The 27890-nt window shown below is 41.8% G+C and overlaps 1 protein-coding gene and 1 long non-coding RNA gene across 4 annotated transcripts in view; one reads left to right on the plus strand and one right to left on the minus strand.

The window, feature by feature from the left end:
- Positions 1 to 21249, plus strand: part of LOC309515719 — a 60476-nt gene extending 39227 nt beyond the window's left edge. Inside the window, exon 2 of the long non-coding RNA XR_014212623.1 lies at positions 21028 to 21249. This is a non-coding gene — a long non-coding RNA (uncharacterized lncRNA). The remainder of the gene's footprint in view (positions 1 to 21027) is intronic.
- Positions 1 to 27890, minus strand: part of LOC309515699 (integrin beta-1-like) — a 46875-nt gene that overhangs the window by 4323 nt on the left and 14662 nt on the right. Inside the window, exons 4-15 of one of the 3 annotated variants that reach the window (XM_082193785.1) lie at positions 23794 to 24016; positions 22471 to 22641; positions 21308 to 21546; positions 20217 to 20372; positions 19471 to 19566; positions 18531 to 18620; positions 16847 to 16987; positions 16542 to 16744; positions 14373 to 14611; positions 12703 to 12925; positions 7853 to 7937; positions 119 to 253 (exon numbers count right to left, since the gene is read on the minus strand). In XM_082193785.1, the coding sequence (XP_082049911.1) occupies positions 152 to 253; positions 7853 to 7937; positions 12703 to 12925; positions 14373 to 14611; positions 16542 to 16744; positions 16847 to 16987; positions 18531 to 18620; positions 19471 to 19566; positions 20217 to 20372; positions 21308 to 21546; positions 22471 to 22641; positions 23794 to 24016 (1968 nt within the window). In that variant the 3' untranslated portion in view covers positions 119 to 151. Of the gene's footprint in view, positions 1 to 118; positions 254 to 7852; positions 7938 to 12702; positions 12926 to 13668; positions 13871 to 14372; positions 14612 to 16541; positions 16745 to 16846; positions 16988 to 18530; positions 18621 to 19470; positions 19567 to 20216; positions 20373 to 21307; positions 21547 to 22470; positions 22642 to 23793; positions 24017 to 27890 lie in introns of those variants that run through there. The other 2 variants (XM_082193786.1, XM_082193787.1) reach the window with 2 other exon arrangements.

Raw genomic sequence — 27890 nt, forward strand, 5'->3', positions numbered from 1 at the left:
CTAACACCTCTAAGTTCCACCATGGGGGGGGGGGGGAAAGAAGGGCCTGCTAATTTAAAGAGAGTAACTTCCAGGGTTTGTTTTTTTTATTACAATATATAAAAAAATTCTTCTTTACCCTCAACATTCTTTGATTCTGATAAATGCTGAATCACTTTCTTGCCTCTGTCCATTTCCTGTTGCTTCCTGTCACTGCATGTAGGTAGGGCTGTGAGATCTTTTTGGAGCAAAGACTCATCTCTTTGCTTGGCAGCTGCGAAGCAAAGGGATTGAAATAGGTGAGTGGAATTCACAACATTCGCACCTCCACCCTACTTTTAAGGTGTTTGTTTATCATCTCTTAAGAGCCTTTATCTTAAGAATATTACAGAGCTGGAAAAGGGACAGAAAATGGCAGCCAAAGTTACCTAGGGTTTTAGGGAACAGAGTGACTCCCCTGGGAGGAATGGGCGAGGAAAAGGTGGAGAGGAAAAGGGGAAATAGAAGCTGGTGAAATGATGCATGTTTCTCCCTCTCTCAAATCACTAGAATTCATGGATGCTGAAAGTTGGAAAATTCAGGACAGATAAAAGAAAGCACGTATTTGTGCATTGCATGGTTAAAACTATGGAAATCAGTTCCGCAGGAGGCAGTGGTTAGGTTTAAAAGAGGGTCGGACAAATTCATGGAGGATGGGGCTATCAGTGGCTATTAGCTATGATGGCTTGTTCTGACTCCACCACTGGAGCAAGTAATGCTTCTGAATACCAGTACAATAGCTGGGATCCAAAGACAAGGGGGAGAGTGCTCTTGCAGTTTGATCCTGCTTCCATGTTTCCTGCTGGCATCTGGTTGGCCACTCTAAGAACAGGATGCTGGATTTGATGGAAAAGTGGCCCAATTCAGGCCCTTCTTATGTTCTCCCTCCAAAGCCTCAGCTGCCAATTCTATTGGCAATAATATCTGCCTATTTATTACTACATGTATAGCCAACCTTTCCTGCAAGGAACTCAACATGACATGCACAGCACCCAGCCATGGATCTTTGGTTTAAACTGTAGTTCAGCCCTAAGAGGGAAGCTTTTAATCATACTGTTGGAACTGGCATTTTTTACATAGGTTTCAGATTATACAGGTTTTAATCTTTTTCTTTAAAAACAAAAGAGAACATGTTACTACTGTCCAGTATCATGGCTATGTCACAAAACTGCCTTTAAAAAGTTGTAAAACAGGCATTCACATTTAGTCTGCCTTCAGATGGCTGCACATTAACTGTTTGCTTTACAATGGTGTGCTTTCTGATGCAGTCTGCTAACATCCCAAAATGTACGTTCGTAATGGCAGTGGGTCAGCAGCGGAAGGACATCTCAGCTTGCAGACATAAACCGTTTTGCATGGCAGATTAGTCAGGCCAGCAAGTCTGTTCTCGTAAAAGGTGAAATTGCCTTGACATGTTGTGCTGATAAGAACAGCTAAAGGTATTACATTGAAATATTTTCTCCCTGAAAGTAAGCAATGCACATATTTTGAAGGAAAGAAAAAATATGAGGCAAAGGGGACTTTCGTTGTGACAGCTGGCTTGACAACTGTGGTGTATAAGTGTGCCACAGCTATACCTTCAGTCAGCCAGCATGCTCTGATGCCACACTGTGGTTTTACAAAGACCAAATGGACAGCCTCTGCCCTAATCTATACTTGCCTACGCTTTAGTTGGATTTTGAACACAGCACAGTGATACAATGGCAGTAAATACAACATACCAACCACCTAAACCATTTTGCTTCAACTGGTGAGTCCTGTGACCCACAACAGGGTTTTACCTAAGGTGGGCTGCTCCAGTAGTACCATAATTCATTTTCTTTTTATTTTACGTTTTTGTAATAAGCCTCATGTTGTTGTTGTTTAGTCGTTTAGTCGTGTCCGACTCTTCGTGACCCCATGGACCAGAGCACGCCAGGCACTTCTGTCTTCCACTGCCTCCCGCAGTTTGGTCAGACTCATGTTTGTAGCTTCAAGAACGCTGTCTAACCATCTTGTCCTCTGTCGTCCCCTTCTTCTTGTGCCCTCAATCTTTCCCAACATCAGGGTCTTTTCCAGAGAGTCTTCTCTTCTCATGAGGTGGCCAAAGTATTGGAGCCTCAGCTTCACGATCTGTCCTTCCAGTGAGCACTCAGGGCTGATTTCCTTAAGAATGGATAGGTTTGATCTTCTTTCAGTCCATGGGACTCTCAAGAGTCTCCTCCAGCACCACAGTTCAAAAGCATCAATTCTTCGGCGATCAGCCTTCTTTATGGTCCAGCTCTCACTTCCATACATCACTACTGGGAAAATCATGGCTTTTACTATACGGATCTTTGTTGGCAAGGTGATGTCTCTGCTTTTTATGATGTTGTCTAGGTTTGCCATCGCCTTTCTCCCAAGGAGCAGGCGTCTTTTAATTTCGTGACTGCTGTCACCATCTGCAGTGATCACGGAGCCCAAGAAAAGCCTCATGTATGTGCTAAAATTAAGACACAAAAAGGTCAAGGGAAATTGCTTTCAACCTGGGGCCCACAATGTGGTGCCTGCAAGCATCACAATACACTCAGATATGCTCCTTGGAAGCCACTAAGGTCCAGTTTTTTTTATTTTTAAAACTGAGTATTTTTGACATTTTTGTTGTTTGATTGGGGTTGTTGGTGTTTTGTCTGTTAGGAAGCAACTCTGAGCGTCACCAGTTTTTCTTTTGTGAAATGGGCATCTTGGGGTGCCCCCAATAGCTCTTTAACTTTCCCACTGGGCCCCTGGGCCCAAAAAGATTGGGTACCTCTGCTATAAACCATTACACTGAGGCATTTGCAGCACTCATTCGCAAATCAATGGGCAAAAAATTCTCAGTAGTGTCCAGTCATGTAAATTTTTACATTTTCCATTGGACCTGTTTAGGAACATAAGACCATTAAAATGCTGGTCCAGGTGCACTGGTCCACTGGCCCAATAATATATCTGCAACAGTGCCCAAACTGATGCCTCTGTCAGAGTCAAAGGTTTACTACTCTTGAACATGAAGTTTTTTCCAACTTGTGCTGCACTGCCCAGGATACTGTTTTAGCAGAAATAGTGCCGTCAGAGTTTGACCAAACTGCGGGAGGCAGTGGAAGACAGGAATGCCTGGCGTGCTTTGGTCCATGGGGTCACGAAGAGTCGGACACGACTAAACAACAACAACATTGCCGTCAGACTGCTGTCCATAATATCGGGCTGTAACTCCTTCAATTCTGTTGCTCTGCATAATCCTGGCATTGATATGACAGGTTACATAGGGGAAAGACTCTTTCCAGCTCTCTAGAAAAGCCAGGTAGTGAGATTTAGGCTTAAGGGGACAACCTCAAATCACTAACTCAAGAGCAGTTCTACAGAAGGCAGCAGAACAGTTTCAGAGTATGCAGTTTGAGATTGCAGCCTTAAATGGTAAGCATTTATACAGCACATAATTTTTCCATCCCTGGGCAGAATGCAACAGACGTCTTGAGTGCTTTGCAATAAGACAGCATAATTCATTTCTCTCTATGGTACTTTGAATCCTGAGCATTAGGTCATCTTTTCCATACATTTGCCAGAGCAGGATTATTGCACAGAGAAGACTCTCTCCAGGGCTTTGTTCTAAATGACCCAACAGATGAGACACATCATTTCTCTTGAATGTGTTCCACAGTCTGATAATTTTAAGGTCTCCTCTGCCTTTGGTAGTTGGCCCAAATTTCCCTGTTAAGTCCCAATGATTTAAAATCCTGCATTTTTGTCCTTGTGGCAAATACATTCTAGAGCCGATTGATCCTATCACTTTGTACATTTAATGGAATAGCTTCGCTCCAGAGGAAATAGATCAACTTCTGTTTCACCACTGTTATATAAAAACATGGAGGGAATGTGAGCTTGGGCAAACACTGGAGAGGGGAAAACATGTAGCCAGTTTTAACAATTACATTTTTAAAAAGCAAAAGAAATGCCTACAAAAACATAAAGCTTTCCTGTGTTGGGAGTGGGCAACCTTGCTAGTTTTCGACCTTTTAAAAAAAGCCGTAGGAGTGCTCTCATTCATGAGTGATACAATGTGGAAAACTTGCTTTAAAAAAGTTCACATAATAGCACACATTTGTGGAAGGAATTAGCATCACATGATGCATGTTTTAGCACATGGATGAGTGCGGAAGTCATAAAGCCACATTCAATGCAGCATTCACAATAGCCGTGGAGAGAAGGGAAATAGTATTTCCCAAATCACAACTACAAAACAATGTAGTTTGAGTACTGTGAAAACAGCAGCACAACCAGTCCTTTGGGGAAAGTTCTTCGGGGTCTTGGAAACAGACGAGCAACAGCTGTACATTTCATAGAATCAAAGAATTAAAGAGTTGGAGGGAACTCCGAGCATCATCTAGTCCAACCCCTGCAATGCAGGAATCACATGGGTAGTGAAGAACAGTGTGGGAATCATTCTAAACTGCTGGATCCCTAGTCTGGGGATTCCTACCCCCTTATGATTGCATATGCCATTTATAGTCTCCAATACTTGGTACATTCCCTCCTTCATTAGCATATTTCTTGGATTTGTACAGCCCAGTTCTAAATGTGCAAACATGGAAGGAAGTCCCATTGAGTTCAATGTGACTTATTTTCAGCCAATTTACTTAGGACTGCATTCTTTTTCCATGTCTCTGACTCCTTCCGATTAAATTCCAGAACCATATGTGACAAGAGTATTGTTAGCCCAGAAATGGGAAAAAAAAGAAATTAAGAGGAAAGAAGAATGGCAGGCAAAATTAATGGACTATGCAGAATTGGACAAAATGACAGGAAGGATTCGAAACCTGCGGGACCAGAGATTTACAGAAAATTGGAAGAAGTATATGAATTATTTGAAGAGCAACTGTAATAAACAAATTACGCTAGTAGGACTACAAGAAGTTTTGTAAGGAGAAATATACGAAGTGTTACAAAGTAGAAAAAGATAGAGATATTGGTTATGAGTTTGAAATGTAATAGAGAAGGTAAGAAATGCATACTGATAGATTAAATGGGAAAATTTTCAGACAGGATTGATGGAAGTCAAAAATTTGAATAAGATGTAAAAGAATGTTTAATTACTGTTGAAAATGATATGTTAAAAAAACTAATAAAAAATTATATATGAAAAAAAATCCAGAACCGTATGCACATAAACTAAAACATAACAAAAACAGTCATAAACAATAAAGAAAACATTAAAAAATACACAACCAAACTGAACAATTTCCACATAAATCACGAGATCTAAAATAAAGATGCAAAAAACTGAACAGCAACCCCTCCCCACCAACAACCCCCCCTAAACAGTACCCTAGCCCCAGAATCTGTTCAGCAGCTTCAGATCTTGTAACTGGGGTCAGTCAGTGCCCCAACCTCCCAGGCCAGGTGGGAAAAGGCCTGCAAGGCACAGAGCAGGTCTTCCAGGATTTGCAGCCAAGATGGCATAGAAAAGAACTGATCAATTTTCCAGGAATGAATATAAGGGCTGTTTTCCCCGCCCCCCTTTTAAATTTTTTACCTGATTGGTGAAAGGTAGACAATCAGTGCTAATTTGTACGTGATACTCCACAGCAAAAACTGCTGACGATCATAATCTGCATAAATTCGTTATCTGCATGTTTTAGTACAGTGCCATTGCTAAATGTAAAATGAATATGATATGCATGGAAATAAAAACGTATGAAGGGAAACATTGTTAATTGTCTTTATGAAACGCTAAGAAATTGGGAGAAGTTTCACAGCAATAAAACCGATAAAAGGAAAGAAACAATGCCATTTTAAAAAGGCATTATTGGCTGCAATCAAGCTAAGTGTAGGGAGCGCCACAGGTACAGGGGGCTTCACAGCTCTCATTGATGTGTAAAGAAAACTCTCCACTTGTAATGTGTGTGTGGGGTGTTATGTATTTATTTATTTATTTATTGCATGTATACCCCCGATTTTCCTCCAAGGAGTTCAAAATGGTGCACATGGTTCTCTCCCATCTCATTTAATCCCTGTGATAACCATGTGAGTTGGGTTAGGCTGAGAGATAGTGACTGGCCCAAAGTCACCCAGTGATATTCATGGCTGAGTACGGATTTGAACCCTAGTCTCCCAGCACCCTGTCCAACACTTAACACCACACTGGTACGCGATGCCTTTGCTACATACTTTCAGCTACTTTACTACTAAATGCTGCCTTAGAATTCCTTTCATGGATTCCTTTCTGGCTTTTAAATAGCTACTGATGTTTTTTTAAAATAAAAAAAATGTACATTTCTAAGGAACAACAGCACATGAAATCTGATATAAGCATAGGACTGGCCAAATGAAACAAATAGAAAAGATGCAGAGTTAGGAAGTACAAGGCCCAGTTCGAATCCCTGCCTAGCCTCTGGGCCACCAGTCTACTTCTTTCTCCCTTAGGATCAACTTGTTTTCTTCAAGTGACATTGTTTTTAACCAAAAGCAGCTGTGCAGAACTGCAATCTAGATCGGAAGTTGAGGAGTGTGGGGAGAGGAGCTTATCTCTTCCTTTACAGGTCATTTTTCTCTCAGAATAGCCCTTTCTAAGTTTAGCCCTGCCACACTGGGCATTTCTTATCCAGACTTGTTTTGGTTAAAGCAAACTTTGTTTTTTTAGAAAGACCTCATAAGAAATTAGGCTATGTATACACATTTTATTTTAAAATCATTGGGACAGAATACTTGGTGTGTCCCACCCCCTATATAGTCCATGTTCAATCTAGTTCTATTGAATATCCCCACCCCCTGCGGAAAAGGGCTTCTTGGGAACATAACAACTCATTGCCGACTGATTCTGCATTACCCCGTGGTGTGTCCATTTGAAAACAGAAGAAAACAGCAGCCTGGGCAATGGGTGTGTTTGTATCCACACCTGCCCAGGGACATTGTAAGAAGGCGTAGCATCCTTGTAAATACTCTTAAAGTATTCCTGGTTTTGCACCTGTTGGTTATTGAACAAAGTGAGATTCAGAAATGAGATAAGAACTAGAGGCTCCTATGGAGAAACTGCCACTGTTACAGGGGATAAGCAAGGAACAAAGGACGCTTTGTGTTTGTCCTGCCTTTATTTTTTTAGTGTGAGGTGTCTGATAGGGAGTTTGTGCAGTTGGAGTTTGTGCTTTGAAACTCTCCTGCAAATGAGGCCTTTTTATTTTGGTCTTGCTCAGTGGCGGCAGCAGCACCTGCCCCGTTTATGATTAAGATCCAGCCTCCTGGCGACGGCTGACAAATCTGGAAGCTTGCTCACTTCTTTGTGACCTTTCAGTTGATTCCAACAGCACCACACTACTGTTACTAAGGATTCCCCATTCCCTCAATGGATCAACACAGCTACTTCCAATTTTTCTCCACTTCTTAAAGTGCAACGCAAAATCAACCGTGATTTAGTCTGAGAGAGAAATCAATCAGGCAGGCAGGAGGGGCTGGGGAGCAGCTTAAATGTGCAAGCCCATTTAAAGAAAAAAATATCCTTAGAATTCCTCTAGATTTGGCCTGATTCCTACTGAGGAGCTGGCTGCCGTCTCCTTTTCTCTTTGATTTAATGACAGAAGTATCCAGGAGGCTTCCAAAGCCAAAGGCCCCATATGTTTGACATTCTTTTTCTTCTGGGAAACTGGAAATGACCTCGGACCTCAATGCTTATAATCAGCCAATTTGTGTGTTTACTGAATTGTTGTTACTATCCCCCACCCCAAGGGAATCTAAAGGGAATATACTTTTGCCTGAGACGGAATTTTGAAACTCCAAAAATAACTTTTTGGCTCCTTTGTAATACTTTCTGTGAGTGCTGTTGAGCTTCCCCTTTTTATTCTCTGACCTTTTCACTCTTGCAATCTCTCTCTTGACTTTTCTGCTGATTCTGGTGAGGCCATTGGCTCATTTGCTTTGATGTCATGGTGACCCTGTGTGAGAATGAGAGGCGACAGGGTCTCTTGTGGATCTTTTGCTTAGCTGAATGCTAATGGGAAGTGCAGAATCTGAACTCTAAGACTGGTCACATGGAACCTCTGGTACATTCAAGCACATGCATATTGCCTACAAGACTTGTGTTACATATGCTTCAGGTTACAGACGCTTCAGGTTACAGACTGCGCTAACCCAGAAATAGTACCTCGGGTTAAAAACTTTGCTTCAGGATGAGAACAGAAATCCTGCTCCGGCGGCACAGCAGCAGCAGGAGGCCCCATTAGCTAAAGTGGTGCTTCAGGTTAAGAACAGTTTCAGGTTAAGAACGGACCTCCGGAACAAATTAAGTACTTAACCCGAGGTACCACTGTATTTGAATGACTGAATTCCTCATGCAAATGGAATGATTCTAGATAATGCACTTACAAGCCATAGGCAATTGATACTTGCTGTTTATAAGGTCATATCTTGGAATGCATCAGAACTGTGTGCAGTAAAATATGCACAGTATTATGAGAAACTGTGATTCTCTTAATGCGGATGTACCAAAACAACCAGCTGTGTGAGGGAGCATATGTGTCCACATTAATGTGTTAGAATGCAGCCTGTATACCTCTTAATATGGATGTTACAGAACAATGCAGCTCTGAGGTGCTGTTGGCTTTTTGAAATAGACATCAGGATGCGTTTAGATAAGAAGAATTGCTTACTTGGAATTTTGTACCTTTATTACTTCTAAATTAGTATGTTTAGGATTACAAACTAAGGCTGTTATCACATGCCACTTAAAAAGCACTCTGTGTCTGATACTGGACTAAACTACCTACATTGGCTAATGTGATTTTTAAAAGTAGACTTCTGCTGCTGCCTGCTGCCTGGGGTATGAACATCACCCACACATATGCACAAAATAGTACATGAAGAGACAATTGCAGTATCATGAAAGAACAGCCAACTTTTGTAGGTCTCCAAGAGACAATCCTATATCCTGTTTAATTTATTACAGTGCCATATGTATGGTAATTATTTGCAGTCCTTTATCTGAGACACCACATTTATTGACGTTAAATCTGATTAATGTTGCAAGGTTTAAATTCTGTAGCCTTTATCACAAATGCACTTCCCGAATCAAATTATTCTTCATTGAAGCTTTTGTACTGCTTTCTTCCACTATATTTGTAATATTAATTTTTTCATTCATCTGACATGATTTGATTGCTAAGAAACCATTCTTTTTCTGTGAACCTCATGCTGGCAAATCTCTTATGCACTCATTTGGTCCGCTATAAATCATAATATCCACAAGTTATTTCTTAAACATTTGTCCTTTACTTATTTGCCTTCACCCACAGCATGCAGTTGGCTTGGCTCACTTTCTTAAGCTATCTTTCTATAGCCATTTGTTGTCCAGGTACATTTTTGGGATGCAGCTGCTCTGAGTTTGCAGCATTTTTTCCTGCCAGTGAGACCTTGCCTTAGATAAGGAGTTCAAGTCATGTACAAATGATGTGTTTATGGAGCAAGATTTTGAATTTTAACTCAGTAAAGATGTCCTCTTGCCTCATATGTATAATTTACTTAAATATAAACCAGGCCGTTCTGTGTGAGGAAGGAGTTCACTCCTGCTTCTTGGTTTCCGCTAAGGCCTTCAGCAATTCTTGAGTGCAGATTCGCAAGGAATACAGGCAACTCTTCTGTCTCTGTGATTTAAATGAGGTTAGGCTATAGCTCATTATCTGTTTAACAGTTCATTGACACAAGGCACTGGAGGCAGAAAAATCTCAATCTCTTGGGGGGGGGGATGGTACCTGTTAGGGTTCCAAGGGGTTGCTTGAGAGTAAGCAGGCAAATGCCTCCCTGCTCGGCTGTGAAGCCTTGCTTTCGATGCCAAAATAAACTTTATCTGTCCAGAGCGCCACTCTCCCGTGGCTGGCTCATTCACTGGCAGAATCCGTGAGTGGCTGGTCCTTAAACCTTCCCCAGCAGAGTAGTTTCTTGACACCCAGTCTGCGCCTCCCCCCTCAGCACGGAAGCTTACTGCGCAAGGAGGGCGTGGGTAACGGAGGACCTCTCTCCTCCCCGCTTTGCCCAGGCAAGGTGTCCTGGCACCGCCTCGCCTCCTCCGAGCCCTTAAGCTCCTCTCCACTGGAGGGCAAACCCTGGGATGACAACTACACCCTGTCTCCCACCCGTATGACTTCCCCCGGCCTGCAGTGCTTGTCTGCCTGCCTTTTGTAGACTTCTTTAGCCCTTTCCAAGTTTAGCCGGAGTTGTTGGTGCAAGGCCTCCATCTCTTCTGCAAATTGCTCCGTCGCTGGCACACTCCATTCCTCCTCTCCACGCCCTGGGAAGGCCCTGGGGTGACACCCATAATTGGCCATGAAGGGGCTCATTCCCGTGGACACGTGTTCAGCGTTGTTGTACGCAAATTCAGCTAGCGCCAATTTCTCTACCCAATCGTTCTGCCTCTCACTGACATAACAGCGTAGGTACTGCTGTAGTATTCCATTCGGCCTTTCAGCCTGGCCGTTGGTTTCTGGGTACCTTGCTGTTGAGAAGTTCACCTCTACCTACAGCAAGCTCATGAGTTTCCGCCAGAAACGCGAGGTAAATTGTCTTCCTCGATCGGCTGTCTCCTCTGCTGACACCGCATGAGAGCAGGCCACGAAATGGCACATTTTAGTCAGTAGATTGACCACCACCATCACCGCTGTTTTCCCCCTTGACTTGGGCAGATCTGTCATAAAATCAATGGACACCACCTCCCAGGGCCTCTCCGGTGTGGGTAAGGGTTCCAGTAACCCCGCTGGTGCGGTTCTTTCCCCTTTGGCCCTCTGGCACCTGTCGCACCCTCGGACATATTCTCGTACATCCTCCCTTACCTTGGGCCACCAGAACTGTCTGGTGACTAAGTAGCATGGTCTTATGCTGCCCAAAATGCCCGGCTGTTGGGTTGTCATGGAGCTGCCTAAGTATCTTGGCCCTCAATGTCTCTCCCGGAGCATACAGTGCCCCTTTGTAGTACAGGAGCCCTCCTTTTTCCTCAAACCCCCCTTTCCATCTCTGAGCTCCCTGATTTTAGTCTGAGCAAACTCATAGTCTCTGGTCAGCCCAACCAGTTCTTGGTCCACAGGAGGTCCTTCCCCTTCCATGTACTCAGGTTTCCTGGAAAGTGCATCCGCCTTCACATCCCCCCCCCCAGGTACGTATTGTATTTTGAAGTGATACTGTGAGAACATCTGCGACCATCTGACCTGTCTCTGGTTAAGCATGTGCGCTGTCCGCCAGTATTCCAGGTTCTTGTGGTCCGTTTGGACCTGGATCTGGTGCCGCGCCCCAATCAAAAAGTGTCTCCACTGCCGAAAGGCTGCGTAAATGGCCAGCAATTCTTTGTTATAAACAGTGTAATTTTGCTCTGACTTGCTCAGTTTCTAGAAACCCTCATCCTCATTGGTGGTGTCTGGTGTGTCACTCCCCCCCCCCAGTAGCTCCCTGCCATCAACGGTGGTCACCTGCAAGGGGAAATCTAGTGGCAACAGGTGTAGCTAGTGCTCCAGAGTAAAGTTTCTACTGAAGAAATTACATGACGAACCCGAATCCAGCAGAGCATTCACTTGTACTGGGTGCCCATTTGGGAATTCTAGCACCACTTCAACTGCTATGGCTGCCTTGGGAGGGTCTGGTTGGGGCTCTTCTACTGGTCGCTTGCCTGGTTGCTGCCCCTGTTGGTTTGCAGCCAAGCTTTTTAGTTTCCCTGCACCTGCACCTTCTCTCCCTCTTCCTCTTGGCTTGCTGCCCCCATCATGCCTTGCCAGGCGTTTCTCTGGGGACAGACCTTCGTGAAATGTCCAGGGCGCTGACAGACGAAACACTTCTTGGCTGTTTTCCAGTCCCTTCCCTCCTTCTTCCTGAGCTCACTGGTGTTTGAAACCGCGCATGCGCGGGCTCCATCAATTTCAATCAATTTAGCATATTTAAAATGAGTTGCTAATACATTCTAGTAATAGGTATTCAGCAACTGAACTACAATGCTGTGAAATAACTGGGTGCACTCAAGTGCAGTTTTTGCACAGATTTAAGATATACTAAAAAGGTAAAGGTAAAGGGACCCCTGACCATTAGGTCCAGTCATGACCGACTCTGGGGTTGCGGCACTCAACTTGCTTTATTGGCCGAGGGAGCCGGTGTACAGCAGGACTAAGCCGCTTCTGGCGAACCAGAGCAGCACACGGAAACACCGTTTACCTTCCCGCCGGAGCAGTACCTATTTATCTACTTGCACTTTGACGTGCTTTCGAACTGCTAGGTTGGCAGAAGCAGGAACCGAGCAACGGGAGCTCACCCAGTCAAGGGGATTCGAACCCCAAACCTTCTGATCAGCAAGTCCTAGGCTCTGTGGTTTAACCCACAGCTCTACCCGCGTCCCCTTAAGATATACTAGTTGGCTTTAAATGGTATCTGCAAGTGCAGGTACTATTTATTTTTTAAACTGAAAAGTTGCACACTTCAGTATACCCAAGAAAAAAACCCCAAGGCAGTTTACAACCAGAAAACCAATATAATAAAACACTAATTACCAATAATTTTTCCAGAATTTTGTTTAGGGGGGGGGAGGGAGAAAGGGAGAGAGAAAGCAAAGCAAAAACATGGGCCACAAGAAACAGTTCCTTGTACAAAGGGGAACACAAAAATTCCCCTGGAGCAATTTGCAAATATCCCAGCAGGAAGTTATTTTATTATTTAAAAATCCAAAAGCCTTACTTGTTCTCTGCAAAAAATCCAGGGCAGGTCGGGCACAATTCACATGTTGGCCCTGTAAATTTGGGATCTGTGCAGTTACAGACTCCACACTTGCAGATTCCTCTGCCATTACAGATTTGCCCATTTCCAGCTACACACGGGGCGGTGTCCATGTAACAATCACAAGCAGAGCCTGTATAATTTTCTGCGCATTCACACTCACCACATTTACATTCACCATGTCCTGCAATAAAAAGATAGGTATTTAGTTTCTATAAAGCACATGAAATTGAACATCAACAACTGCCATAATCTGATTTAATTTGACAGAAGCATTCAAAGTTGATTGTATTTCCCACCACCCAGGTAAAGGAATAGATCATGTGACTTCTATTTCAACCACAAGATCCAATACTGCAAGTCTCTTCCACAATTCCAAGGAGAGGACATGCTGTACCACTAATCTCCAAAGGCCAACTCTATACACAATGGTGTCCTGTCTGCAGGATATGAGGTCCACATTGTAGCCCTACAAATTTCTATGAAATTGGTGGAGAACTGCTATGAGTGTGCTTTCATAGAATGAGGTTTGGTAAAAGTTGGGTCTTGCATGTTGTGTTCATACATGACTTGACCATTTGACTGTAGTAGAGCATAAGACCTTGGTCTGCCTCAGAGGCCAGCAAACCTGGGAACAATGTGCCTTTAGAAAGCAAGGGCAGAAAATCATTGTTGCTGAACAATTTTGAGATTCATCTTGCATGCTATTATCTAACCACTCACTCTGCTATGTCCACTGGCAGTTTGCTGAGAGTGCTGATTTTAGATTGCACTGTCACTTGGAGCTCCTAATCAGAATATTCTCCCTTCAAAATGGTGTCAAAAGTTGGCACAAAGGTAAGGGATTAATGGTGTTTGGCAGGTTCCTCCCCATATTATCTTCCTAACCTGTACTGTCCAAAGTGGACAGTCTTGGCTCTCTCTGTAATCTCTCAAGTTGCACTCCCACTGAATGGCTCCCACCACAGCAATGGCCAGCATGTACTGCTTCTAGATCACAAGAACTAGAGACACTGTGGGCACTGGAAGTCCCTGTGGCAGCCAGAGCAGCTGTATAGGGTCTTTTCTTTAGGGTCTTTGACAATACTTAGTTGTAGGCTCGGTGATTACTCATTTCCCAGTTGGTCCCCTGAGTCAGAAAATAAGAGGAAAAGCAAAAGTGGAGAATAAAAGGTTTGTTTGTTTTTTAAGGCAAAAAGGAATGATCCAGAAAAAGGAGTAGAAATTAGCAGAAACCAACAAAAAAGGGCCAAAGGAAGTACACACTGTAGATAGAGGAGCTGCAGCTGAACAACTTGGCCTGGGTAAGATAGGACCAGATTTGGTGGTTGAACTCTAGGCCACATAACCCCTGCCTTTTACTTGATGTCTCTTGTAAATTTATAAATTAAAGTCTTGTGAAGGCATACAATAAAGGCTACAGTGTATGATTCTCTTCAGAAAAAGCCCCTCTCCTTTTACTAATAGTATTACTGTGTACTGTATTGCACAACAGAGTATTGCAATCCAAGATCTCCTCCCAAATGTTAGGCTCTCACGCTTAGAAATAAGTACAGGACTGCATCCAAGCATTCCCCTTCCTCCAGAGGAACTTCTGAATCCTCACAGTTTTAAAAGAGTCAGTTCATTACCTCCACAAATCAAGCCATCAGATCGATCACAGTTGAAGTTATCACATTCGCAAAACCGGCCAGAGTAGATCTCATTTGCATTCTCTCTCTTCCTGCACACACACTGTCCACAAATACATTCTCCATTGTTACTACATATTTCTGAACTGTTTGCTGGTCTACAGGTGCCTGACATATCTTCACTGTTTACTTCATCCATGCTGCATTCGCAGAGCTTTCCAATACGTCCTGGTTTACACCTAAAAGAGAAAATGGTTATAATAATAAAAGTAATAATTTATTATTTATACCCCGCCCATCTGGCTGGGTTTCCCCAGCCACTCTGGGCGGCTTCCAAAAGAATATTAAAATACTGTGATACATCAAACATTAAATGGTCCTCATTACTAAACTGTTAACTAAAATCAATGCAAAGCTTTCTTTTCCCTTATATGCATATTGAGAAGGGGGTGGGATGAGATAGTGGTGCATAGCTACAGGAAACAGTCTCTTTCACGAGAGCATGATTCATCTTCGAGGCAGACGTACTGAAACTCAAGAGCAGCAGTTTGGGGAAGCTGCTGAATGACTCTTCTACTAAGTTCATTAATATAGCAGTTGCTCCTAATTGCTGTAAAAATAATATAAATGCTAATTTATTCCAAAGGTGAAATGAGGCACATGCCTGCTCGACACACCAGGCATTCATTTTTCTATGCTAGAAAGGTCTTGAAGAATGGTCTGCTACATTTGCACTTAAGAAGAGGTCCAATCAGCCTGCAACAGTATTAGTATTCACCACTTAAATAATAATAATAATAATAGTTATTGTCAGGGAACTGCCATCGGAGCAGGAGGGAGAGGGACGGCTCCAGAGGGATTCCGGAGAGCGTCCTGGGAGGGAGAGAAGCAGCACATCTTCTGGGGAAGGAAATCAGCGTAACACCAGTGGAGAAGGGGGGCAGATGGGGGAATCGGCGAGGTGGCTCCAAGACTTTTTGCCGGGAACCAGTGAGGAGAGCACGGGTCCTCCGATGCCCGCACCCTCCCTGCGCAGAAGGCTTCCGCGCAGGGAGGCTAGGCGGAGACTAAGCGTCAAAGAGCTTCTTTGCTGAAAGAAGTTCAAGAAACGCCCACTAATGGATTCTGCCAGCGATTGAGACAGTCACGGGCGCGTGGCTTTCCAGACAGAAAGGGTTCATTCAGGCAACCAGCCAAGGGTGGCGTTGATTTACACACAAGCAACCCCTAGAACCATTACAGTTATATATTTGTTTATTGCCCACTTTATTCCCCACAGGACTCAAAGAGATAAAAACAACACCCATAAAGTACATAGCGCTTTCAAAAACGAAACAATAAAACAGTGTGGTCCAAATTACTTTTGGAAATACATGGGAATTTAAAGATCCTGGGAGGAATAAGCAGCCGGTGTTCATGGGGGAAAGGAAGGCAGGAGGGGCCAGTGTGACTGATGGTACCTGAAGGCCCAGCATTAAAATACAAATTTCATGCTTGCTTAAGGAGCTGACTTGGGTTCCCTTCCCTTTATTCATTCGTTTTTTCCTATATGAGGAGAAAGGACACACAACTTGTCTTTGTGTAAGGATTATGTGGCACAGGAAGGAAAGAGGTTAAGAAAGAAACAAGGATGGGAAATGGTCCAAGCTAAGCAAACAACAAAGTAGTGAGAGAAAAATGAAATAATTATTACATTGACCTGCCAAGCAAGGGGAAGTGGGTGAAGACGCAGTGCAGAAATAGCAGGAGATGGGAAAATGAGAAGGAAAATGAGATACGTAGTAGGAATTGGGGAAAAGCTGAGGTTTGGAGAAAGAGAGGCAGGTGGTGGAGAGAATGAAGAATGAAAAAAATGAGTGAAGGGCCATTTAAAATAGGAGGGAAAAGGGAGTGGCAGAGAATAGGGACTCTTGTGAGTTCTCCAAAGCACCTATTTTCAGTGTCGAGACTCAACCCAGAAGCATGTGAGGAAGACATGGAGGTTCTCCTGAGCTGGTGGACAACACATTCCCTTCAGCGCTGATTCCACCCAAGAAGAATCAGGGAAAGGTCTTCCAACTAAATTTGTGTCTAGTCTGGGATATTTTGGGGGGCCATTTACAGTCAAGGGATATTTTATTTCCTAGCAGATTTATCTGAGGGAGAGAAAAAACATTAGTATTTATCTACCTGCAGGCACCACACTCAAATGTTCCACTTCCATAGGAGCAAATAGGGCTGTCTGGAATTCCGTCCTTGTGACATTCACATTCACAGATGAACTCCAGATTAATTTCTACCTCTTCAGTGAAACCTAGTGGCTTGATTTTAATGGTTTCACCCTGCCCTTTTTCTGGACACTGGTTGGCTGTTACTTTAATCTCAAAGCTAACCTGTAAGCAAAATAAAGAGTACATAGGTAAATTGTTTGACACTGATTAGAGGGGGGGTGGGGTGAAGCAACAGCACACTGATTCCAGAATGCAGAAAGTTACCTCATCTCCAATTGAAATGTTGGAGCACTTTCTTCCTTCATCTCCTGTACCATTCACTCCATTCTTGCAGAAAGATTTATATTCAATTGTGACTTCTTTTGGTAGTTTGTTGTTTTCCAGAATGACTTCTGAAGACAATGACTAACACAAAAGTCAAGTAGTTTAGTGAAGGATAATAGAACATGCAGCCCAACTTCATGTGGAAAGCCACAGGTTTTTCTACTCTGTGGTCTCCCAGATGTCCAAACAGTTCCTTAAAAACACTTGGAAAATACTCTCTTGCAAGAGATACATGTTCAACAGATTCTATCTAGTCCTTTTAAAATGTGCACTTCTGAAGGGACTACAGTGGTACCCTGGTTCTCAGACACCTTGGTACTCAAACAACTTGGAACCCAAGCACTGCAAACCCGGAAGTAAGTGTTCCTGTTCGTGAACTTTTTCTGGAAGCTGAACGTGCTCCGTTTTGAGTGCCACACTTACGTTTTGAGAGTTATGCTGAGTTCTGTCTGTTTTTGCTATTTATTTTACATTTTTGTTTTTGCGGCTCTTTTTTGTTTTTCTTTTTGTTACTGTGTGGAACCCAGTTCAGCTACTGATTGACTGTGTGACATTGTTTATTGCTTTCATTTTATGGTTCAATGTTCTCGTTAGATAGTAAAATTCATGTTAAATTGCTGTTTTAGGGGTTGTTTTTTAACGTCTGGAACAGATGAATCCATTTTGCATTACTTTCTATGGGAAAGCGCGTCTTGATTTTGGAACTGACTTCCAGAACGGATTAAGTTTGAGAAGCAAGGTACCGCTGTATTAGTTTTCTCTGTATCTTGACATAGCAAGTTTTGAACTAGTGTTACTGTTTTCTCGTGGGTTTTGTGCAGCCAGCGTCATTGTAGCTTACAAAACGGATAAAAGAGATTGATAAAATTGTATTGCTGATAAGATCAGAACTGCTATTTTCCTTTCCCAACTCCTCCCCCGATAAACCACACACAAACATATTGAAAAGGACTGCAGACTGTTTAAGGCTTTATAGGTTAAAATCTTTGAACTAGGTCTGGAAACTGACAGCCAGTGCAGTCAAGCCAGGACCAGTGCAATCTGCTCAAACCTGTCTTGTCCTGTGAGCAAGGTCTCTGGGTGGCTAGAATGGGAAGCCACCAACTCTTTTTATACTACATATACAACTCAGAACCTCATCTGCTTAAATAAGGGATGGGGAACCTCCAGCCAGGCCTCCCCATTTGGCACAAGAGTCCAAGCCATGGATACCTGCCCTACACCTGACATTGTATGTGACAAGGCAGGGCTTGGTAAAAGGTGCTTTAAAGCTGATCATTAGTGCTGGAGAAGCACTGCACAAAGGGTTTCTTCAGTGCTGACAATCAGCTGACTGACGGCAACAGAGAAATACTGCACACATTTTTTGCTTATACATTTGATTTCAAACCATGCACGTGAAGATTGCCATTGCAACATCAGGTGATTGACAAGGGGGTGGCCCTGTCCATCTGTCAAACTTGACTTGTGTGTATATGTATATGTATATGTATATGTATATGTATATGTATATGTGGCCAGGTCCGGATCCCCACTGGGGTCTTCAACAAAATACATCCTTTATTGTATACAAAACACGTTGTCTTTGGGTGTATGTGGCGATAATGAAAACTGGTGAACTCACATTGTAGGCATCAATTATCAGTTGAATCACGTTACTGGAGTTTGAAGAGCGTGTTCCCACAGCAGATTTTGGAATCAAATTCTTGAGCTCCTTTACATGAGAAGAGTGAGAAAAACATTCAGTTAAAATCATAAGCAGCACATAGATTAATTCTATACACAAAATGCCATTTATAGAAAACCATAAAAAAGGTAAAGGACCCCTGACAGTTAAGTCCACTTGTGAATGACTCTGGGGTTGTGGCGCTCATCTTGTTTTACTGGCCGAGGGAGACGAGATTTGTCCGTAAACAGTTTTTCCAGGTTATGTGGCCAGCATGACTAAGCCGCTTCTGGTGAAACCAGAGCAGCGCATGGAAATGCTGTTTACCTTCCCGCTGGAGCGGTACCTATTTATTTTAAAAGACAGCTGAAGGTAGCCCTGTTTAGGGAAGTTTTTAATGTCTAATGCTGTATTGTTTTTAATATTTGGTTGGAAGCTGCCCAGAGTGGCTGGGGAAACCAGCCAGATGGGCGCGGTATAAATAATAAATTATTATTATTATCATCTACTTGCACTCTGACGTGCTTTCGAACTGCTAGGTTGGCAGGAGCTGGGACCGAGAAACGGGAGCTAACCCTGTTGTGGGGATTCGAATCGCCAACCTTCTGATCAGCAAGCCCTAGGCTCAGTGATTTAGACCACAGCACTACACGCGTCCCATATAGAAAACCATAGGTATACAGAATTCAATTTCTCAAGTTTCTAACACATACATAGAACAGGGGTGGGACAACTGCAACCCATCAACTCTCTACATTCCCACCTAGGGTGGGTGGGGGTAAATACCATTATTGCCTAGAGAGCACCACTGGTCGTGTGGGTGGAGGCATTTTCAGGCTGGGCAATCTAAGCTGGTGTGGGAAGGGACTCTATAGAAGCTTTTGTCACTTGCTCTTACCTTGTAAACTGGTTGAAATTCTTGTGTAACAGCAAATATTATCTGAATATTATTGTCATTTAGCTTCTGAACAAGGTGTGCAATGGAGGGATAATCCTGAAGAATGAAGTTTACATTTTATATATACTTGAATTTCACACACAATAACATTCTTATATACCATTTTCTATACAAACATAAGCAAGAGCAAACAAAAGAGTCAAAAACATTTTTTAAAAAAGCAATCCATCAACTCTCATTAACAGAAGCCTCTAAATCTCAGATTCTTCATTCTTATCAAAGCATTACTTTGGCTTTTTCTTGAATTTTGCCAGTTAAATAAATGTTCTCCAGTTCTTGGGTTTCTCTCTGGATTCAGAAAAGGAGTTTTAGCAAAGTAGGATAACATGGTTTTAAAATAGGCAAACCGAACTTGGCATTCTTCCTCTATGAAGAAAAATGTGAAGGCTACTATAACAAAATTAAAAATCTCTACATGTTTTTACATGCAAGCTCTCCTAGCACTGGTCCATGAAAGCTTACAGACCTTGCTATTTTAAAAGTTTAAACTATAAGCTGAACTTTTAATGGGTGTTCTTCTCAAAGCATTCTTCTACATGGGGGGGGGGGAAAGGTATACTGGGATTGTCTCCCATTTCTACACGTGTGTATATTTGCGTGAGAAAGAGAGAGAGAGAGAGAGAGGCACACATACACAATAACATACATGTAAACACAAAATTAAACATTCTCTTAAGCATACTTACATAATAATGGCTCATTGTGTATATATTGTTATCTAAATGACATCGCCCGTCATTTGGCAAGACAATTCCTCCAAGTTTCCCATCTCCAGCAAAATGAAATCCAGCATCCGTAGAAAATACCAACAACCGAGTGACATTTCTCCATCCAAGTTTTGACTTGAAAAGAAATTATATATATATATATATAAATAAAAGCAAGGATCATTGTGAAAGAATATGGTAGCAGAGAAAACTGAAAAATCAGTGATCAGTATCTCCATGTATTTTTTTAGCAAATATAAGCTCTCCGCCCATCACTACTGTACAGTTTTGATAGTAGCTTCAGGAACATGTGCATGACATAAAAACATAATGTGGGAAGAAGCCACCTGAACACACCCGGAAGTGACAGCTGGGATGTGTTGGCACTAGGATACAGTTGCTCCAGCTTATGGTTAAGAGGCATGGAGAAATTACCATGCAACCTTTGCAACTGGAGGTTGACGCAGAAAGCTTCAAAGCAAGAGAGGGGGAGGATTCCACTTGTACACTGAAGTCGCCTTCCCAATTCCCCCTGAAAATTGCTGGCACCAGTCACTTGGGCATCCAGATCAGAGTTCTGGTCCAGGGTTTTACTCTATATCTTTACTAGCTAAGTGTGTATGGGGCGAGGTGGGGTGGGGGGTGGGGGATATGAGCTGGGTTCCCTCATAATACACTGCTGGCTAACAACTACTAGAACTGAAAATCAGCAGCTAGACTAGAAGCAGTAGAAGAGAGGGTCTTCAAATCATAGACTGGTGACTGAAACCTTTTGTTGTTGAAGAGAGAGAGAGAGAGAGAGAGAGAGAGAGAGAGAGAGAGTACACAATGACTACGCCTTTTGTTTCCTGTGCAAGAGCTGCAACAAACAAACCCTTATGAGTACACATGTGGTTGTATGCCTGTTAAGGATCCCCACTGGCTTTTAACTGCTTATCATTGTACCTTTTCAATATTTGTGTCCAGGAAGTTAAATTAACACTTTTGATCCATAAATCTGAATAACAGCCAAGGGTCTACAAGTCAATTGCATTTATAGTAATATGCAAAAGAAATGAAAATACACTTACACCACAAACAGCAACCTGCATTATTGCATCAAATCCACCTTCAGGAGAATCCAGATTGCCAGAAATCTGTTGATCACCTACAAGCTTATTGAACAGATTTCCATCGCTGGTAAAGTTGAGTACATTCCTGTAGCTAAAAGGGCTTGTACAGTTAAGGTCAACGGTGCATGGGTTCTTGAGTTTGGCTGGTGTAGTACTAATATAAGGTATTACAGTTTGTTCAACTAAAGAGCCAAAACCTGAGAGAGAGAGAGAGAGAGAGAGAGAGAGAGAGAGAGAGAGGACATACAATAGAACTCTATTAGTTCTGAGAGCAATAGAAAGCCCTATAGAGAAGCCACCAAGTTGCAGGGCAGGTTGCACTCTAGCAAAAGACATTCTTTTTCATCAGGAAACAATGGAAAGCTTGGTCTACCAGGTAATGAAGAGTCCAGGAGGAAGTGCTTCTGAAGGGTCAGAACTCAGCCTTAGCAAGGGTTATACTGAATGTCTTCTACACAGCAGACATGTATGGAAACCCGGAGAGGCTATCTGGTTGTCATGTGGGTTTCTTTTGAGCATGTGTTCATCCCAAAGAAGCAGGATATATTGCCTGGAAGGAGTGCTATGAAATGGGACCATGTAGATATTTTACTTTCTCAAGAGGCTGTATATGAAACCCAGTAGGAATTCCAATGTTTACATAGAAACCAATCAACTTTGGGTTGTATTCAACCAAGTCCTACTTAAAAGTAGATCCATTCAAACTACTCATTAGCTTTGAATACTATGTGTTAAGTTTGTACATGACTTAAGTTATCTTCAGAACAAAAGCATTGACAATAAACTTGATTAACTTAAGTTTACTGATCCCAATTAGTCTACTGTGAGTATACCTTAAATTTGATGCAGCCTATTATAATCCTTGCTTCCACTAGCTTGCATATAGGCTCTCAGGTTTGCTCTATCCAAATCTGTTTTTATCCAGCAGCAATCTAATACAGAATCTATGTTATAAAAGTATGCATTTTCCTCTCCTAGTACAAACTTACTAAATCATGTTTATATTTCTGAGCACATGCATATTACACATGTATAATTCTCTTTACATTTTGACATGATAAACGGAACTTTGTAAATAAAAGCAAGCCCTAATTTATAATGATCTTAAACAAAATTATTACCAATTCGAAAATCTGAAGTTATATTCTTCATTTTACTCATGAGAGAAGTTCCAAGGCTTTTCACATTCTCCAAGTCATCTTTCATAGAGTAGGAGAGATCCATAAGGTAATAAAGATCAATGGGATAATCTTCAGCTCTCTTAAATTTTAATGAAAATGTCTGTGGTTCCCCTAATCCCAGAAAAAGAAATAAAAGTTTTAAAGCAAAAATTCCATAATGACACTAGACAGTAAGTACGCTAAACATATAAGTGCACTGACACTTCCACCCTATGCTTAGTGCCTCTGTCTTGCTAGAATATATCCTTGAGCTGTGAGGCCGCCTCTTCCTTGCCTGGATGGAGGGCAGAGATCTGTGTGTGAGGTGTCAGCTTATTTTAAAACCTCTTTGGCATAGGTGGAAAATAGTCCACTGTACTAAGTCACACCTGTTGCTCCTCCTACATTTGCCTTAGGCCCTGCACACCAATGGCACATGGCCTCCAGAAGATGGCCCTTTATTCCAACATAGGGGGAGGGTTCAGGGCCTTGCCACTCAAGTATAGCTGAGAGGGACATTGGGATCTCCTAACAAGGATTCTTCGGGAGAAGCCATGACTGCTTCAAGTGGTATGTTCATGAATTCAACGTACAGTGCAGATGGGGCCCAAATCTACTTAGCAGGATACTTCCAATAGGATAATCCAGTTGCTGTTTCCAATTGTAAACACATTTTTTGTACATTTCCAGTTCCTGCTCGCTAGGCACTCCAAAATATGTATCGCAGTTATCAATGCCTGGGGCACATTCTGTGCTTCCTCTGAGCAGTTCCAAAGCACTTTCAGGGTGAAGAAAAGCATTTTTGACCCCAAATGAATCTTAAACCATTTATGCGTGTACCAAAATTGTTTTGAAAGCCCCAATATTCTGGAAATTATCCCACACCATGTTTCATGAAGACTGGTCATTTAAGAGCTTCAGATGCGTTTCTTGAATAGGGTAAGTTGAATGTTCATGTGCAAAAGTGTCTGTCCAAAGGAATTTGAGTTGCCGTTCTGACCAATGCTGCTCAAGGCATTATACTTAATGTGGGGAAACTACTAGAAAATCAAGGTACAATGGCTTGATCAAGGTACAACGTTCCCACCTGTTGAAGCTGGATCTATCTATCTGTCATCTATCTATCTATCTATCTATCTATCATCTATCTATCTATCTATCTATCATCTATCTATCATCTATCTATCTATCATCTATCTAAATGTTTTGACAGTTCTAGTCAATTTCTTGAATAATGGTGAGAACATAAGGAATAAGACATCACTGTTAATCTGACACCCTTACCTATTCGCAGCTTTAATTGTACTTGCTGTGGTTGAATCTGAGTAATGTCTTCCGGTTTAAGATTCTCAGCAGCCCCTTTGACACGATTGGTTACTTCCTTGTTTTTCGGCATAGCTTGTGAGCCTCTGGGATTTTCTATTTCATCTGGAGGGCAGCCCTTAGTTTTTAAAACTTCCAAATCATCACATCGTGTTGAAGTAGATTCTCCTTCTTGAAAGAAGGTCTAGCAAACATAAACAAAATCAGGTTCTAAATTATTCACAGTAGGTTCATCTCCAACTATACTACCACCATGGTTCATTCCGCATACAATTCAAAACACCATTGACATTTAAAAAACCAAATCTGATTTTCACTTTGTATTGCTATATTAGTTGCAAGAGGGGATCACCTTCAGTAAAGGTATGTTTTCAGAAATGCAAAGATACACACAGCAGGGTACAGCAAAGTCTAATTGTTAATCTTGTACTAAACTGTAATATTGTTCCAAATGTTACCTTAGCTGTCTTACTATTTTTAATAGCTCCTTGGAAGATGACTGAAAGCAGCATAAAAATGGAATGGAATTCAGCAATGTTCTAGTGATGAGCAGTTCAGAGTAAACTAGCTTGACAGTAGTTTTCAAGAAAGATGCTGTAAGCGGGCTTGGTAGGTTTCAAAGCTATCACCTGTCCCTGCAAGAAAGTCCTGGGGGAAGGGCAAGGGCCTAGCAGAGCTAGCAAAAACAGGAGACAGCTGCAGGATGGGCAGGGCAGACTGTAAGGGCACAGACTCAGAAAAGGAGTCATGACACCAGTGTGGGCGTGGGTCACGGTTGCAACCACAAGCTACAAGAAGAATGGGAGAGGAGGAGAATGAAAGAGATCTGAGGCAGACTCAGAGAGGAAGAAGTCCTGGTGTCTGAAAGAAAGGGCTCTTGCTTCCAGCAGGGTGTGTGATGGAGCAGTAAAGCCAAAACCAGCTGGGTTCTTGCCAGGAGCCAAGTGCCAGAGAGGCAGAGGAGACAGGGCAGGAACTGAACTTGAGAGACAACACAGCCAGAAAAACAGTCCGGTTGTGGGACATAAATAAGTGTTTAGTCCAGGCACGAAAAGAAAGAGCCAACAGCAAATCTGATGGGGGGCCTGCACATTGTCATTGTTAGTGTGCCTGCAACCGTGAGGAAGACACCAAAACCAGGAAGGTTTTTTTTTTTTTTGCATTTTAAAATTTTATTGGTTTCCAACCAGTTATACATATTTATCCATATTACAACATTCTTATCCACTTTTGACTTCCTTCAACGTTACTGACAATCATTCGTAGTTATCCTTTCATACGCATTCCATTCTTACATATTGCCATTTTTTCTCCCTTTCTTCCTTATTTCTAATAGACAATACTTATTGAATCTTTACAGTGCCTCTTTAAAACCCACTAGCGTTGTATTTACATCACAGTTATTTTCCAGATAGCCCACAAATTTCCCCCAGTCTTGAATAAACTTTTGATCTTTAGTGTATCTGATTTTCCCTGTTAATTTATCCAATTCTACATATTCTGTCAATTTTTCTCTCCACTCTTCTACCGTTGGTGTTTCCTCCTGCTTCCATCTCTGAGCTAACACAATTCTAGCAGCCGTTACCGCATACTGGAAAAGCTTACGGTCCTTTCTTTCAATATCCTTTCCTACAATACCCAATAAGAAGGTTTCTGGCTTTTTGGCAAAGGTGTATCTCAGCATCTTTTTCATTTCATTGTAAATCTCCTCCCAAAAACTTTTAATTTTTTTGCATTCCCACCATTGATGATAAAAGGTCCCCTCTTTCTGTCTGCATTTCCAACATTTATTGTCTACCTTATACATCCTTGCCAGCTTCACTGGTGTCATATACCACCTGTAAAGCATCTTCATCATGTTTTCCTTCAGTAGGGTACAGGCTGTAAATTTTATGTTCACCTTCCATAACCTTTCCCAATCTTCCAATTGGATATTGTATCCGAAGTCCCTTGCCCACTGAACCATCACTGATTTCACTTCTTCATCCTTCGTATTCCATTCCAGCAGTATTTTATACATTTTCGACAGAATTTTGTATTCGTTATTTATTATCTCTTTTTGGTATCTAGATTCTTTTTCCTCATAACCCCTTTCCTTCACCTCTTTCTTAAACATTTCATTGATCTGAAAATAGTGCAGCCAATCGTATGTAAAAACTTTGACTTGGTCATATGATTTTATTTTCCACTTTCCTCCTTCGTTGGTAACCATTTCTTCGTACTTTCCCCATTTTTCTCTCATATTAATTTTCTTTACCCCCATTATCTCTAGTGGAGATAACCAGTGGGGAGTTTTTGGTTCTAGTATGTTTTTATATCTGTCCCAAACCTCTATTAATGCGCCTCTGAAAACATGGTTACCAAACCCCTTGTGGACCCTCTTTTTATCGCACCATAGGTATGCGTGCCACCCAAATTTGTTGTTAAATCCTTCCAAGTCTAGAAGTTCTTTATTTTCCAGCTTTACCCACTCTTTTAACCAGCACAAACATGCTGCTTCATAGTACAGTCTCATGTCTGGTAGGGAGAAGCCACCTCTTTCTTTTGTGTCTGTCAATAATTTAAATTTGATTCTGGGCTTCTTCCCTTCCCAGACATATCTTGAAATCACCTTTTGCCAATCTTTGAAATCTTTTGTGCCTTTGATTATGGGTATAGTTTGGAACAAAAATAACAACTTAGGGAGCACCATCATTTTGACCATTGATATTCGTCCCCAGAATGATAATTTCATTCTGGCCCAAGTCTCCAAATCTCTTTTTATTCTATTCCAAACTAGGGTGTAGTTATTTTGGTATAAATTAATGTTCTTTTCAGAGAGCCATATTCCCAAGTACTTAACCTTTTTAACTACCTCAATCCCTGTTCTTTGTTGTAATAGTTCAATCTTATCCTGATCCAAATTTTTGACTATCATTTTTGTTTTCCCTTTGTTCAATTTAAATCCTGCTATATTTCCATATTCCCCCATCTCGTCCAAAATCTCCTTTGTACTTTCTATCGGCTCTTCCACAGTCAGAACCACATCATCTGCGTAGGCTTTGACTTTATACTCATTGGCACCTAACGTCACCCCTTTAATTTGTTTGTTTTGTCTTATTGCATTTAGTAGGGTTTCCAGAATCACTATAAATAGCAGTGGCGAAAGCGGGCACCCCTGTCTTGTTCCCTTAGCTATTTTGATATCATCAGAGATAACATTGTTGACTATCAATCTTGCTTTCTGTTCTGTGTAGATTGCCCTTATACCATTCAGAAATTCATGGCCCACTTCCATAACCTCCAGGTTTTTCATCATAAAATCCCAGACCACATTGTCGAACGCTTTCTCCGCGTCTACAAAAATTAAACATGCTGGTTTGTCGCACCTATCAGATAAAAATTCGATGATGTTGACTATGTTTCTTGTGTTATCACTTATTTGTCTTCCCGGCAAAAAACCAGCTTGGTCTTTATGTATGATTTTTGATAATATCTTTTTTATTCTTTTAGCTAAAACACCGGCGAAGATCTTATAGTCCGTGTTTAGTAAAGAAATAGGTCTGTAGTTCTTAATTTGAGTTGGGTCCGAATCTTGTTTTGGGATTATTGTAATAAATGCCTCTTTCCATGTATCTGGAATATCCCTTTCTTTTAAGATGTTATTCATTACTTCCATCAGCGGGACTATCAACGTGTCTTTCATTTCTTTGTAATAACTTGATGTAAACCCATCTGGGCCCGGTGCCTTTCCTCTTTTTAGTTCCTTTATGACTTCTTCTACCTCTTCTCTGCATATTAGGGCATTTAGTTGTTCTTTTTGATCAATCGGAATCTTCCTCAACATCTTTTCTTCTAGATATCTTTCTATTTTTTCTTTATTATTCCTTTCGTTATTCCTGTATAGTTGTTTATAGTAGTCCACAAACCCTTTCCTGATTTCTTTCGGGTCTGTAATTTCTTCTCCATTTAGTTCAATTTTATTAATTAATTTTTGTTCTTTCCTTCTTTTTACCTGCCAGGCGAGCCATTTTCCGGATTTATTTGCGAACTCAAAATTTTTTTGTCTTAGCATTTTT

This window comes from Podarcis vaucheri (genome assembly GCF_965113315.1).
Source record: "Podarcis vaucheri genome assembly, chromosome: 12".
NCBI lineage: Eukaryota > Metazoa > Chordata > Lepidosauria > Squamata > Lacertidae > Podarcis > Podarcis vaucheri.